The 12,991-nt window shown below is 45.7% G+C and overlaps 1 protein-coding gene and 1 long non-coding RNA gene across 5 annotated transcripts in view; one reads left to right on the top strand and one right to left on the bottom strand.

Annotated features, from left to right (window-relative positions):
* Nucleotides 1-890, bottom strand: part of LOC112968218 — a 34,825-nt gene extending 33,935 nt beyond the window's left edge. The window contains exon 1 of the long non-coding RNA XR_003254300.1: nt 90-890. This is a non-coding gene — a long non-coding RNA (uncharacterized LOC112968218). The remainder of the gene's footprint in view (nt 1-89) is intronic.
* A 200-nt stretch (nt 891-1,090) lies between these two features.
* On the top strand, nt 1,091-12,334 carry LOC112968217 (tapasin-related protein-like). 4 transcript variants are annotated; one of them, XM_026070222.1, is made up of 9 exons: nt 1,097-1,339; nt 3,131-3,358; nt 4,121-4,390; nt 6,490-6,831; nt 6,985-7,311; nt 8,108-8,188; nt 8,473-8,489; nt 8,595-8,635; nt 11,118-12,334. In XM_026070222.1, exons 1-8 carry the CDS (start codon nt 1,294-1,296, stop codon nt 8,607-8,609), a joined length of 1,326 nt encoding a protein of 441 aa, XP_025926007.1. In that variant the 5' UTR covers nt 1,097-1,293; the 3' UTR covers nt 8,610-8,635; nt 11,118-12,334. The 4 variants fall into 4 exon arrangements, with proteins under 4 accessions (XP_025926005.1, XP_025926006.1, XP_025926008.1 ...); XM_026070220.1 differs by having other exon boundaries at nt 1,091-1,339; nt 8,473-8,635; XM_026070221.1 differs by lacking the exons at nt 8,473-8,489; nt 8,595-8,635 and having other exon boundaries at nt 1,092-1,339.
* Nucleotides 12,335-12,991: the final 657 nt, after the last annotated feature.

Raw genomic sequence — 12,991 nt, 5'->3', positions numbered from 1 at the left:
CTCGAGAGCCCCGCGGCTCCTGCAGCCCGACCCCGAGCTCGCTCCCGCCCCGTCTCCTCGGGCAGCGCCCGGGCGCTCTTGTGACTTACAGGAGCTCTGGGGGAAAAGGCAGCGTTTTGTCCGAACCGGCAGGAGGCAGCRCTGCAGGAGAGGTGTGCACCCATCCCCGTCTCCCAGGCCTGCGTCCCTCTTCGCTGGGCCGAGGCAGCCGAGCAGCTTCCAGCACCGCTTCAGGTCCCTGCTCACACATGCCAGCTCCAGCGGCTTTCAAGCCAGGAGGCAGAGCAGGGGCTTGGCCCGTTTTCGTTGGCTCACGGACTCGCCACGGCCTGCAGGGAGCCCGGGGCTGACAGCTCATGCTGCTCCTGCTTGCGACCCGCTCATTCAAACCCCATTTCAGGGATGCTTTCCACCGCGCTTGTGGCAGAGCCACTCCACGGCTACAGACGCTGCCGTGGCCAAAGTGACCCGAACGATGCTCTCCCGCGATCAGAGCCGAGGTCCACGACACCGTGGACGCGCCTACAGGCAGCAGAGAAAATGTAAAATCCTCGGTCTCCTCGCCGCGATTCCCGTCCTCCAAGCAGGTACGCAACCAGCCGAAAGCCACTGTGCTCTCAGCTCTGCTTTTGCGCACCTTGCTAGCCAGGGCCCTGCAGGCTGTTCAGTTCTGCAGCTCCAGTTTCCAGGAGCCTGTTAACACTGAATTTTTCAAATACATTTACCCATTTCAGGACCAATTACTATTCAATCAAGAGAAATTTAAGCTAGTCAGGCTAGCTTCCTATTCTGCTTCAAAAATAAGCATCTGTGAAACCAGGAAAGTTCACAGGGATGAGATGATCAYCTTCCAGGAAGGGCTACCAATACCTTCTGCATGCAGGCAAACAGAAGGACAGTTTAAGTTCTCACTTGACTAATACTCAGTTTGCTGGTTGAGACATGTCGTAAAAGAAAACCTCTGCTTTATTAGCTGCAGAGGTGCAAAGGAGACCGCACCGGCAGCAATATTAGTGCTGCACAAAAATCAGAAGTCCCTATGAAACATAGCAATATGTATTATGCAGCTGCTGTCTTTTATACCTCGCAGCAGGGCGGATGTTTAAGTGCTGTGAAACGGTTAACGCCGACGAAAGCTCAGCGCCGCTCTCCCTGCGCCACGCCAGTCCCGCCCCGTGACTTGCGCGACTTGCGCTCGCAGCAGCCTGGAGAAGCGAAACCGAAAATGAGCCCGAAGTGCGGGGCAGGAGGAGGCTGTGCAGGGGGCACCTTGCTGCCTCCAGCAGCTCCACCATGAATTACAGAACGTACTTGGTAGCCGGCTGCTTTCTGTGCATTGGTATGTACCACTTACTGTCTTGCTTTGGCAAAGGGGAACGCGTTGCTGTGCCAGGTGCTTGTGGGTTTCTGGTTCACCACTGGAGCAAACTATAAAGCTGAGAATATCTTTCCCAATGAGACTATAAAACCACTAACTTCTGAACCAAATGTCAGCTAGGATGTTTCAGGAGTGACTGATTTCTTGTATTTTTCTTGCACTTGTTCAGCTTGAAATGTGTTCATTCAGGAATGTGAAATAATCAAGACCTTGTAAAATGTTTCAAGTGCGCCTCAAAACTGACTAAATAATCTTGACTTTTTTGGAACTGAAACAAACCCAGAAGTGTTTTCATGAAAGTAACTCAGTTTTGCTACTATTTGGCATGGACTACACAAAAAGCTGACTCAGTTTCAAAATTTGGATTTGATAAAAGTGAGTCCAGCCTCTGCTTTGCCTAAGAAACTTAAAATGGAGCATGTTACACTGAAAATGCAGTGTTTACACACTTTGGAGGGGAGGGTAAAAATATTTGCCTTCAGTGCATAGTGTCTGCAGCAAAGCCAGGGACATGGTTACCTTTTTGTTACTCAATTTGCATATGTAAAATTGGGCAGATCTTTGTTTTGCATTAATCTTGTAAAACTTAGCCCTCTCTCCTCCTCTTTCCTCCAGATAATTTAACAGCCATTCCATGGCAGAACATGTGAGGTTTCTCACTATTGTTCTCTGGCAGGTTTCCCATTCTTAATTGTGTTGTCTGCTTCTGTCTGTTCCAAAAAGTATCATTAAGCAAAAATCATTCTGGTTATATACAGCTCCTGCTGAGTTGAATATCATGGCAATATTCACACATTCTTATTCCCTGCTTCCTCAAACAGCTCACCATGAAAAAATCTGTACTAATACAGAAACACCTATAAATTAACATTCTTATTAACATCCTTGTAATATTACCCTTCAGGCTGCATTTAGCCTCTGTTCTTAAACTCTATAGAAAAATACCATCCTTACACAAAAGGGATTCAAGGAATTGACAATACATTTTCTGCAGCTGGGAAGTCATTTGAAACTGCAGAGTACTTTTTGCTGTTCCTTACAGAGCAGAAAAGGTAACTTCTGCACCAGCAATGTTGCCATGTTTCAGAGCCCTTCATATCACTTGTCTAGGTGAGGGAAGGCACAGCTCCCAGGTCAGCAGAGTAGCTCACTGCCTGAGTCTAACTCCAGCACTCAGTGCAAGCRTCAGCAATTCCCACATAACCCTACCACCACCTCCCCCATTTGCTTCTTAAAAACTCTGCAGGTTCCTCAATCAGCCTGACTTTGTTTTCCTCCTCTTCACCACCAGCTTGCACAGTAAGTTATGTGGTTTTGCTGGATTTCCATGTAATAATCCCTAAACTTCAGGGAACGGCACTTTCAAAGGACAGAGTGTTACCTGTCTATAGAACACCTTAAGATAGTACTCAAACATCTAGAGGCCTCCAGCAAGATGCAATGCTTCACTCAGAGCAATTTTTTTCTGCTTTGCACTTCGGATCATTATTCTTCCCTTTCAACTCACATTCAGCTTTTCTCTTTTAAATAAGATGTTCCATTTTAAGAACTACTAAAAGGAAGGTATTTGAGTATGATGCTAAAAGCAAAGAACACTCCCTGACATAACCCAAATGCTGTGGACTAAATGGATTCCTAACACACATAGGGTACTGGCTACACAATTTCCCCCCTATCAGTAAGCTAAACTTTGTTAGGCTTTTAAGAGCAGCAGTGACATTTTAAAATGCGTGCATGGCCATTGCCTTTCAGGAATCGCAAAGAACCCGAATGGAATTGCTACAGCAGGTTCAAGTTTCAGGAAAAGCAGGCAGCTTGCCTGTGTGTTTGAGACAAGCAAAATCATCCCCCTGACAAAAGAGTTAGAGATTATTAGGCTGAATGTCAGGCTCCTGCTGAGTGGAACTGAATCAGAAGAGGCTCGAAGATCTCACTCAGAAAACCATCCACAAGACAATATCCCCTCATTTTTTGTAAAAGGTGAGTTATTTGCACAAGTCAAGCGAGCAACTTTGGCTCCCGATTGTTGTGAGAAGTCACAGACACCTTGAGCAAACAATAGCCAACATTCTGCAAGAAGAGGGGACAGATCTCATACTTGGCATCCTCAGGCTGCTCACCACTGATAGAGCTCAAAGCATTGGGGAATAACAGAGGTCCCCCTCTGGTCCTTTTTGCCATGAGCTGGGGGTGGTATCTGTATCAGTGCCCAAACTGAGGTGATGTTACTTGCATCCTGGTTAATTGCAGGATTCAGGGGACATATTTACCTTTTAGAACATTTTTACCCTTACATTCCCTCTGTTTTGGGAACTAAAGGCATAGAAAATTCAGCATCTCAAAACTCGGTGCCCGGCCAGATTTCAGATTCCTCTGAAGATTTCTCCTTGCACTTGAGAACATTGCCCTGTGATACAGTCCGAGTCAGCTTCCAGATTTGTCCCCTACTAGACACTGAATAAAACAGGAGTCAGGCACCACCTCCTTTCAACCCAAGTCCTCAGACCCTGTGTCATTCAGTCAGCTGGATGCTGCACCTTGCGTAAGTCRAACAGAATGGCATGTCTTAACTCAGAGGAACTTGATCCCTTTTGGGGAACTCCTACAGTAAGAGACAAGCTATACTAAGTACAGAGCAAGACTGCATAGGAATGCATGAAGAGTTGTGCATAGRCAGTGGACTGGTTATAATCCCAGTTAATCTTAATGTACAGCAAAATAAGTCTGTGTACTTTTTCATAGAGTCCTCACTGGATATTCTTCAGCATGCAAATGAGGATATCAACACACTCGACTGTAGGATCAGTGCATATTTTACAGCTAACACCCAGATCATCTGGCCTGGGAGAGAAATCAGAGCCAGCAGTTTGGACTCTTGGTTCATCTGCACCATAAAACACACAGCTGAAAAATACATGACTACAGCCTTTCTTGTGCAAACCCACAAGGAAAATGAGAACCACAGTCAAGGACAGCTTTCTCCAGGAATTGCAGAGCAATCACATGTTTCAGGTAACATTCATTAATGAGATGATAGCTTGTGTTTCTGTAGAATCCTCTCCTAGAGTGTTTTACACTCTATTATATAAATGCAGCTGTCAAGGGCATTGCGACTGCAGTCCAGGAAGTTTGGTGAATAACCAGCAGTGTGATATTTCAGTTGTATCCCATGAAACTTCAGATACAAGACATTTTCAGAAAGCTTAGGTAGAACAGTCTGCTTTTCCCTCTCCCTCTATGCCAGGATGTTAAGAACTCCTATAGTAGTTCTACACATTGCAACAGTTGTTACTTCCTTCACATACCTAGGTTGTGGATTCCTGTGATTATGGATCTCAGTTTATTTTTAAAAAGCCTCATGAGTTTACAGATAGCTCAAGCTAACTTTCTAACATGCTGTAAGATAAACTGCTTTTATTGAAAAACGTATGTTCTCCCTTATGTTGAGGATTATGCCTACTTTACAGAAACAAATAACTTCAAAGCAGCTTCTCAAAAGCATAATTGTTTTCTATTTATAAGCTTCCATACCATCATCCCTAAAAGCCATAACAAGTACTTAAACCAACAAAGCTTTAATATATCCACATGCATTAAGACTTGCATTCGTTTTTCAGCACAAAGAACGCTTACATAGTGTTTACATTGGAAACAAGCTCTGCAGCATGAGCTACTATTTTAAGGTTAGAGAGGAGTTTCAGGTAAAGAAACTGAAAAAAGTTGRTTAGCTGACATGCTCAAAAGGACACTAAGTCAGTGTCAGAACAAGGAAATTCACTCCCAATTTCTGTCTCCAAACCACAAACTTGCATATTACTTAACACCACCCCACCCTACCAGGATCTTTTGTTGTTTGGTGGAAAGATATACACCTACAGTGCTTTAGAAACAGGGGGAACAGGACTTTGAGGTCAGGCACAAAAGGGTATGACCCCACTGCTGCTGTGGCAAGGACCAGGTCCCCTGGGTAAGTCGGGAGCCCCCTCGCTCCCAGGGGGCTGCAAGCAGCCTCCCCCTCCTCAGTGACTCCTTCCATCACCAGGACCACTGCTGGATTTAGAACAAGAACAGCACTGCAGCCACAAGAGTAGGTAGTCAGCAGCAGTGTTCAACACCACACATTTTCAGAGAGAGCTGCACAGCATATCACAGGCACATACAAACTCACTCTGCCTACGTTTCAGCCTTTTCATATTCTCCCATTCCCTTGGGCCTACATCAAAACCCCCTCCTTTACTAAAGCTGGATTTAAATTATTACTCACCACAGTAGCAGGCACTTTACTACAACTACAGACCCCTCACTACATCCAAGAAGATAAAACGCAGCAGAATCTCAGCTCAGAAATCACAACATCCAGAGAAGGAGAGCCCTTTGCAGCACTCTCCTTCAGGCAGCATGGCCAGCTTTGCTGCAGTCACCCAGCTGTTTTTTATAGCCTACTCAGCAGGTTAATTAGGCCATTCAGCTGACTTTGACTGGCCACCCAAACTGTTTGGATACTCTTTATTCTTCCCAGCTGGTGGCTGCCCTGTAGCTTATGGTGAGATCACACATAGTCCTCTGTGCACATTCCCCCTGTAGCTTTTAGGGTCACAGTGGCTTACTAAAGCAACAGTCAGTGTGGAGGGAAAGAAACRCTGCTTCATTAAATCTTCTACTACAATTAAGAATTATGGAGAAATTATTGCATCTATTATTCTGTCGCATAAAATGAGACAAGAACAAAGATTAATATGGCAGTGGCCCAAGAACAGAAGAAAAGTGCTGTAAAAAGGCTTTAGGGAATATTAGACTCTGTTCTTCCTTACAGGGCCAGCAGGGTGACAGCCCCTCATCGAACTTGTAATTTCCTATGGCTTTGCAGAACATGGGAGGGTCTTGTGGCCTGCAAGCCGTGAGGCAGGGGTTCATCATTTGCACCAAGTAGTGAAATAAGTCATAGGCAAATTAGCAACTGAATCTCTTTTTTGCTTTGAAGCAGATCATAAAGTTCATGGTCTGTAGTACAGATTCACTTCACTAGATGGCAACTCATACTCATTTGTATTCCTCTGCCTTTGCACAACTGTCCAAAATCCCTCAGTCATACTATGGCTTTTGTCTCACAGCTGTGTTCCTGGTGCACACAAGACCCTCTGTAGTCCGCTCAGCCTTGTCTAAGGATGYCTTATTTGATTGTGCCTTCTCCATCGATCACCAAGCAGATGTGACCATCCAGTGGGTATTGCATCGGAAAGGGGGGCACAAGAAACTCATGTTCACTTACAATGGTTCCAGCAAGCAGGTGGAACACATGGCTGACCGAGCTGAGATGTTCCTAGAGGAAATCCCCAAGGGAAATGCTTCTCTGTTACTCAGAAACGTGGAAATGAGAGACGAAGGAACGTACTCTTGCTCAGTGTCAGTTTCTTCTCTCACTGGGGAACAGGCAATTCAGCTGCAAATAGAAGGTAATAGGACGGGCTTTGGGGTTTTTTGTATTTAAGTATGATGGGGAATGCTTGAAAAAATGGCATATAAAACTGTATTTAGTTTTGTTCAGTGATGGGGATAGACTTTATAAGTTAAGAGATGTAGCACTGTAATAAATTTTCACTCACCAGAAAAACCCACAGTGATCGTCAATGTTAACTCCCTGTCCCTGGTGGAAGGAGAGCAGTACAAGCTGATCTGCGACATCAGAAACTATTACCCGCTTGACGCCCAGGCTCAGTGGCTTCGAGAGCTGAAGGGATCCAGGAAGGTCCCTGATGTGGTGAAGAACGTTCTCTCGAGCAACCACAGACAGAGCAGCAACGGGACATACAGCTTCTCCCGATACTTCCTGCTCACCGCCTCCCTGGAGGACAGTGAGCACACGTACACGTGCCGGGTCGACCATCAGAGCCTGCAGGCCCCTATCAGGAGAAGCGTGATTGTGCAAGTGAGAGGTACACCACTCACCTGAGGAAATTTGTTGTCCCCTACGCACTTTACCCATGGGAGAGCTGGTAGGGGAACTTTCCACTGATCTTTCCCTTTTCTCAGTCTTTCCCCTCTCGCTGCTGTCACCCCTTCCCCCCAAAATAACCCAATTTCCAACTAAATATTCCTGCAGATATTCAGTTCTGTTATCAGACTGTCTGTCATCTTGATGAAAAACAACAAAATAGACTCTTGATCGAAAATTAAATGAAAGAGGCAAACCATGGTTTTTGACCAAAATGTCCATTCATCAGGGAAGTCAGTTCCCAGCCAGTTCTGCCCCATAATTAACATTCATTTTCATAAGGAAGAGTGTTGTCTCTTTTGAACTGTCTAACAGATGCCCTTGGCAAAACATATAGAATTCCCTCGACAAAACACATTTTAAATGTGTTGTGTTTTTCTTTTTGTCTTGGGCAACTTAGGAGATAATCTTTACAGAGAAGGTTGAATGAAGACTTCATTTCAGTCATCAAATATCAATGGAAATCTTGGGCTGTGGCATTTGGGGTAAATCAGAATTCGGCTTTTAATTCAGTTGGATCAGTTAACTGATAAAATGTCTTGCAGTGCTACTGTGGTTACAAGATTATTGAGTATCAGCTAGGTTTGTTCATATTTTATCCCTTTGCATTAGAATTTTATGATGGACTACTGCAGTATGTCTTGCCCATGAGTATGGATAACAACTTGTACCAGGCATCAGACATCATAGGCTTTATTTGTCTCTACCATTGTTTTCTTTTTTTTTATGGGCATAAGGTACCTCCATCATCTGGGTGCTTCTCCTCCTCCTTGGCCTCTCTGTGTGCCTCGCTGTGGTGCTACACTACTTTTACAAAGGTAAAATAAATTCAGGTGTACAAAAATCCAGGCTCAGGCTTTGGGAAAGAAGGGAATCTGTGGGTGGTGGTATTTCTGTGCCATCCATTTGAGGTGCTCCTCAGAGCCTCAGGCAGGATAAATTAACAGAGCTGCTCTGAAATCTGTAGAGCTGTCCCCATGTTTGGTAGCTGAGGCTCTTCCCCAAGGCCCAGTATAGCTGAACTGTATTATTAGTGCTGGAAAGTGGAACCTGTGGTTTGTCCTTCTTTTATTCAAAATCTTTTTCTTTTTTTCTGCCCTAGTGAAGAGCACTGCTAAGGTAGGTGTGTTTTATGTTTCCCCTTTTCTATCTGAAACACATATGACCTTTATGTGTTTTCCATTTTTGCTCTTCGCTAATGCATTTCTCTGTTTTACCCTTCAGCCCAAACCTTACTAGCCTACAGGACCTTTAATTCCAGACAGGTAAGGAGCAAAGCCGCCAGGGCAATGTGGAGGTGAGGCTTTCCCAAGCACTCAGCAAAGCCTGATGCTCTCCAATGGCAGCTGAAGGCTGTTTGCTGGCAGGAGCAGAATTACACCAGCGCAGAGCACTTGTGCTTTGTATTGTTAATGGGATTGCTCTGTTCCAGCAGGCAAATGGTTGGGATTTTCCACAGCCCTGCATCACTATGAGCAAGTCCCCTATCCTCTCAGGGCCTCTGTGACACCTAAGGAAAAGAATATTTACTTGCATTTCTAAGCTGTAGTGAGTTTTCACTCCAAAACTGGTTCAAAAGTGCTGTTTTAAGTTCTTTCCACTTATTCCTGAAAAGAAGTAACAGAAATATTTGCTTGTCCTGTTATACTTCAATTTGCTGGTAGAATCAGAGGATAATTCTGCATGTGTTTTACAAGTAGATTTGCATATGGTACTTATGGTATATACTAATGTAGGCACCATGCATAAGAGGTGTTTCATGGCCAAGCTTCTATTCGTAAGAGCCCTACATTATTGCATCATTGTCCTTTAAAAAATCTTAGCTAAGGGAGTCTTCAGAGGTTGAAAGCAACCTGTGTCTAAAGAGCACACAAAAAAAGGCTGCGTGCCAAATCAAGGAAGTAGGATGGAAAATAGAAGACCACTGTCTGCCACAGGAACTGCAGCAGCAGTTGCAGTCAGACAGGATAGCCTAGCCTGAACTGGATCATACAGGAGTTTAACAAACCCTCTGCCTGCAAGGATCACGCTATGAAGTCTTAAATGGCTTCAAAGTTATCAGGACTTCAGTTTGATGCCTTGTCAAAACTGCGCAATCCTGGAGCAAGGATTGCTGGAACAAGCGAGAGGAGAGCAATTGAGACAACATTTTTTTCTTGCGACTGTGGTTACCATGGCAGTAGGCTTGGGGCTCTCGGATGCAACAAACACATAAAGCAGGGAAGAGAAGACAATAAAAATAAGCATTCACGCAGTGTAGGAAGAGATGAAGACTTGATCTTCAGCTCTTTATGCCATCCAGTCTTGCTTCAGTCTTTTTCTTCTGAAACCTCTTTCCCTGTGGTAGTTATTGTCCCCTTGCCTGAGCACATAACACTAATAACATCACTGAGCATATCCCAGGAGCAGTATCCTATTGTGGTAGCCAGCAAGAGACATCTTTGGGCTAGCCATTGTACATTGTCCTTGGCCAAAAACAGTCTAAGAGTGGAAGGAAGGGAATTTTATCCCCGAGTGACACATAGAAAATGTCAAAGGTTGCACTTGTGAGTCCAGGGCCAGAGGTGGAATTGAACCTTTGCTCCTGTGTTTCGGTGGGCAGTGGGGTGGTGTGCCCCGGCTTCATGGGCGGCTGGGAGACGGCTGCCTGTAGCTGCTTTACCCAGGAAGAGCTCCTTCTCCACATTTGTGTAGCTCTCTAGACCCCCTCGGATGTCTCACCCAGTCTCCTGGTCTCCCTTTTTTGTGCAGATGAGTTCCTCGGCATGAGGAAGGGTCCATCGCCACGTCCCAGCTGGGACAGCGTGGAGCAATTAACTGATGTCATTGCACTGTCATACAAACTGCTCAGTTTCCAGCAATTTAAATACTGGCAGGAGGGAACCAAAAAATCACTCAGTCCAAGCAGATCTTTTGAAAGCAGCAAATTGTCATGAAAAATGTAATTTCCTTCAAATTTTTCAATAACATGTTCAGATTTTTAGGATGTTTTCCTATCAAAAACAAGCCTCATGCCAGCACACTGTGAGGGTTGTGTCTTGAGTCCGTGCAATCATTCGCTACAGTTGTGTGTGTGTTCCTCATAGTTTCTGAACCAGTTGGCTAGTTCTGACAAAGGGTTACAACTTTCAGATATAATGACATTTCTGCAAGGTCATTTGTTTTAAATAGCTAGCCATGTGGRGGAAGAAGGCCTTAGCAAGGGAGAGGACACAGCATGAGCTCAGGTGTTACTACAGAGCAGACAGCTGACAGGGGATCAGGGGAGAAAAAATGGGAAAACACATGCAGGACAGGGAGAACCTGTGATAGATTTCCTTCTTACAGGAAAAGCTTTTGAGTGCTGTATTGTCCCAGAAACCAGAATCAATCAACCACAAAACACAAATTTGTTCATTTTAATTTTTTTCTTCCCTTTTAGTCTGCTCTACTTGAGGTTAAAAAGGGGAAAGATTGGTTTTCTGACCAAAGGAGAAAAAAAAGCCATAAAAAGACATGAGTGTTTATTATGATCCATTGCAACAATCCAAAAAAAAGTATCAATGAAAAGCTCAAGAGAGGAGAAATATCTCCAGCATATTAAAATAYATATATATATATATATATATATATACTTTTCTGCCTGCAAATACCAATTGTAGTAAAATCAGTCACTAGCTATGTGTATATACACCAGGACTGATGCTCTCCCTGTTCCCAACCCTTTATAAAATACTTGTTTCAAGTTGGTTTTGCTGTTCTCCTCAGGAAAACAGAAACCCAGGACGGATAGTGGAAAGAAGTGACTTCATCTTGGACTAGATTTGCTTTGTTTCAGCCGGAGATGGGATTTGGCCAAACACAGATTCTGATTTGGTGCTGTCTCATAATCATCTTCTGGGCAAGCAGAGAATCTGGATTTGGTAAAATATCCTGCAGATTTCACAGCTGGGAATAATGACACAAAGTTTCAGCGGAATGCACAGCTGGACCCAATGCAGTCTGCACACAGGTTTTAAATTGGATGAAYTGTGTTGGTTTTTAAATGAGGCAGCAGATGCTTTGGGGGTATTTTGCACATACTCATTTCTTGTTTCTACACAGTAACAGGTTTCAGCAGTATAGTCAGAGCTAACATCGCTTTGTCTGCACTGGCATAGTTAAGGCTGTATAATGCATGTAGACAAAATCATTAGGGAATGTGGCCTGCAGTCGTGGAGTACCCTATTGCCCTGTATTTTAGGTGGTCGCTTTTGCCAGCATGCACTAGCTATTCCCGGTTTTACTGGGGAGCTTTTCGTGCGTGTTGCTCTGGTGAAGCTGTGAGACCCTCAGCACGGTTCAGGAACTGAGACTGCAGCAGCACTCCCGGCCGCGCACGCTCACCCGTGCCACACCTGCGTGCCGAAACGCTTCTCCGTCCCCGCGGCCACCCAGCCCTCTGGCTGAGGCTTCCAGCGACGCACACGGCCGTCTCCCACGCAGCCCGGGGCCCCGCGCTGGCATTGGCGCGAGGAAGAGTCCACCGCCGTGGCCCAGCTGGGACAGCAGGGAGCACCACGCTTCGGCGGGTGCTGTCGTTGCTTTAGTGCCACCTTCCTTTGTCTTACTTTTACCTGGTTTTCTCTCCCTCAGAGCAATAAGGTGCCTTAAAATACCCAGCATGCAGACAGGCTCCTTGCACTTGTGCTCTGCAGTGCTTTACCATATGCTGTCTGCTGTCCATGGCGGGGAGGAAACTGTCTGCAATGTATTGTGAGGCTGATGAGATGAGATTACGAGGGGCAGAGACRGGGTCGGACTGTGTTTGGCTGTTTGGTTGCTCTTGCAGTAGGGTGGAAGTGAGGCTCAGAAGTGATGGGAGACTGTTTTATTGTTTCATACCAATGTAAATAAGATATGCCTGTCGGTTTCCTTAACTGTTGTCACAGGCAAAGTGGGGAGCTGTAAGAATAATTTTTACAATAAAGATTCATTAAGAGGAACCGAAGTTTCCAGGCTGTGTTGTATTCCCAGTTTGCTGTTACTGGCAGAAGCCAACGGTTCTGTGCAATGGAAGCTGACACAACTCACCTCGTTCCGGGTCGACGCGGGCCCGTGCACGCAGGGCACGAGATGAGCGTCGCGCAGGAAGGATTTTGGTCAGAAACGTGGTGCAAGGGTCGCTCTGGAGGAGGTGCCGCTCAGCCCTGTCTGCGCAGGAGCTTGGCGCGGGTGCCGGTAGCTGCTCCCGCGCAACGCTGCGGCTCCGTGGGGCGCTGAGCTCGGGCTGCGCCTCCTGCAGAAACCTCCGTGCACCGTGAGCGGCTGCGCCTGGCGGGACCCCAGCCCGTGCYGCCCCAGCACCGCAGCGGGAGCCCTCGGCGAGCCAGATCCCCCCCTGGTGCCGTCCTGTCCTCACAAAGTCACGTATTTTACTCCCAAAGGTACAGCCGAGTGCATTTGTTCCCCTCATTACAAAATGTTAAAAAAAAAAAAAACGCACACACTGGCTAATAGTTTTGTTCTGCATTCAGACTGAGCCGTGGGGAAAATTTCCCAGACTGGCTGCCTCCAAACAATAACAGCTCTTTTCTTAGCGTACCAGGAGGAAGAGGTCTGGGAAATTACAGGGTTTGAAAGGGTGCCTGAGGAGCTCGAGA

Source organism: Apteryx rowi, unplaced genomic scaffold, assembly GCF_003343035.1.
Source record: "Apteryx rowi isolate R43461 unplaced genomic scaffold, aptRow1 scaffold_307, whole genome shotgun sequence".
Lineage (NCBI taxonomy): Eukaryota > Metazoa > Chordata > Aves > Apterygiformes > Apterygidae > Apteryx > Apteryx rowi.
Note: the sequence above shows the minus strand (reverse complement) of the source record. Positions and strands in the feature narration are given on the sequence as shown.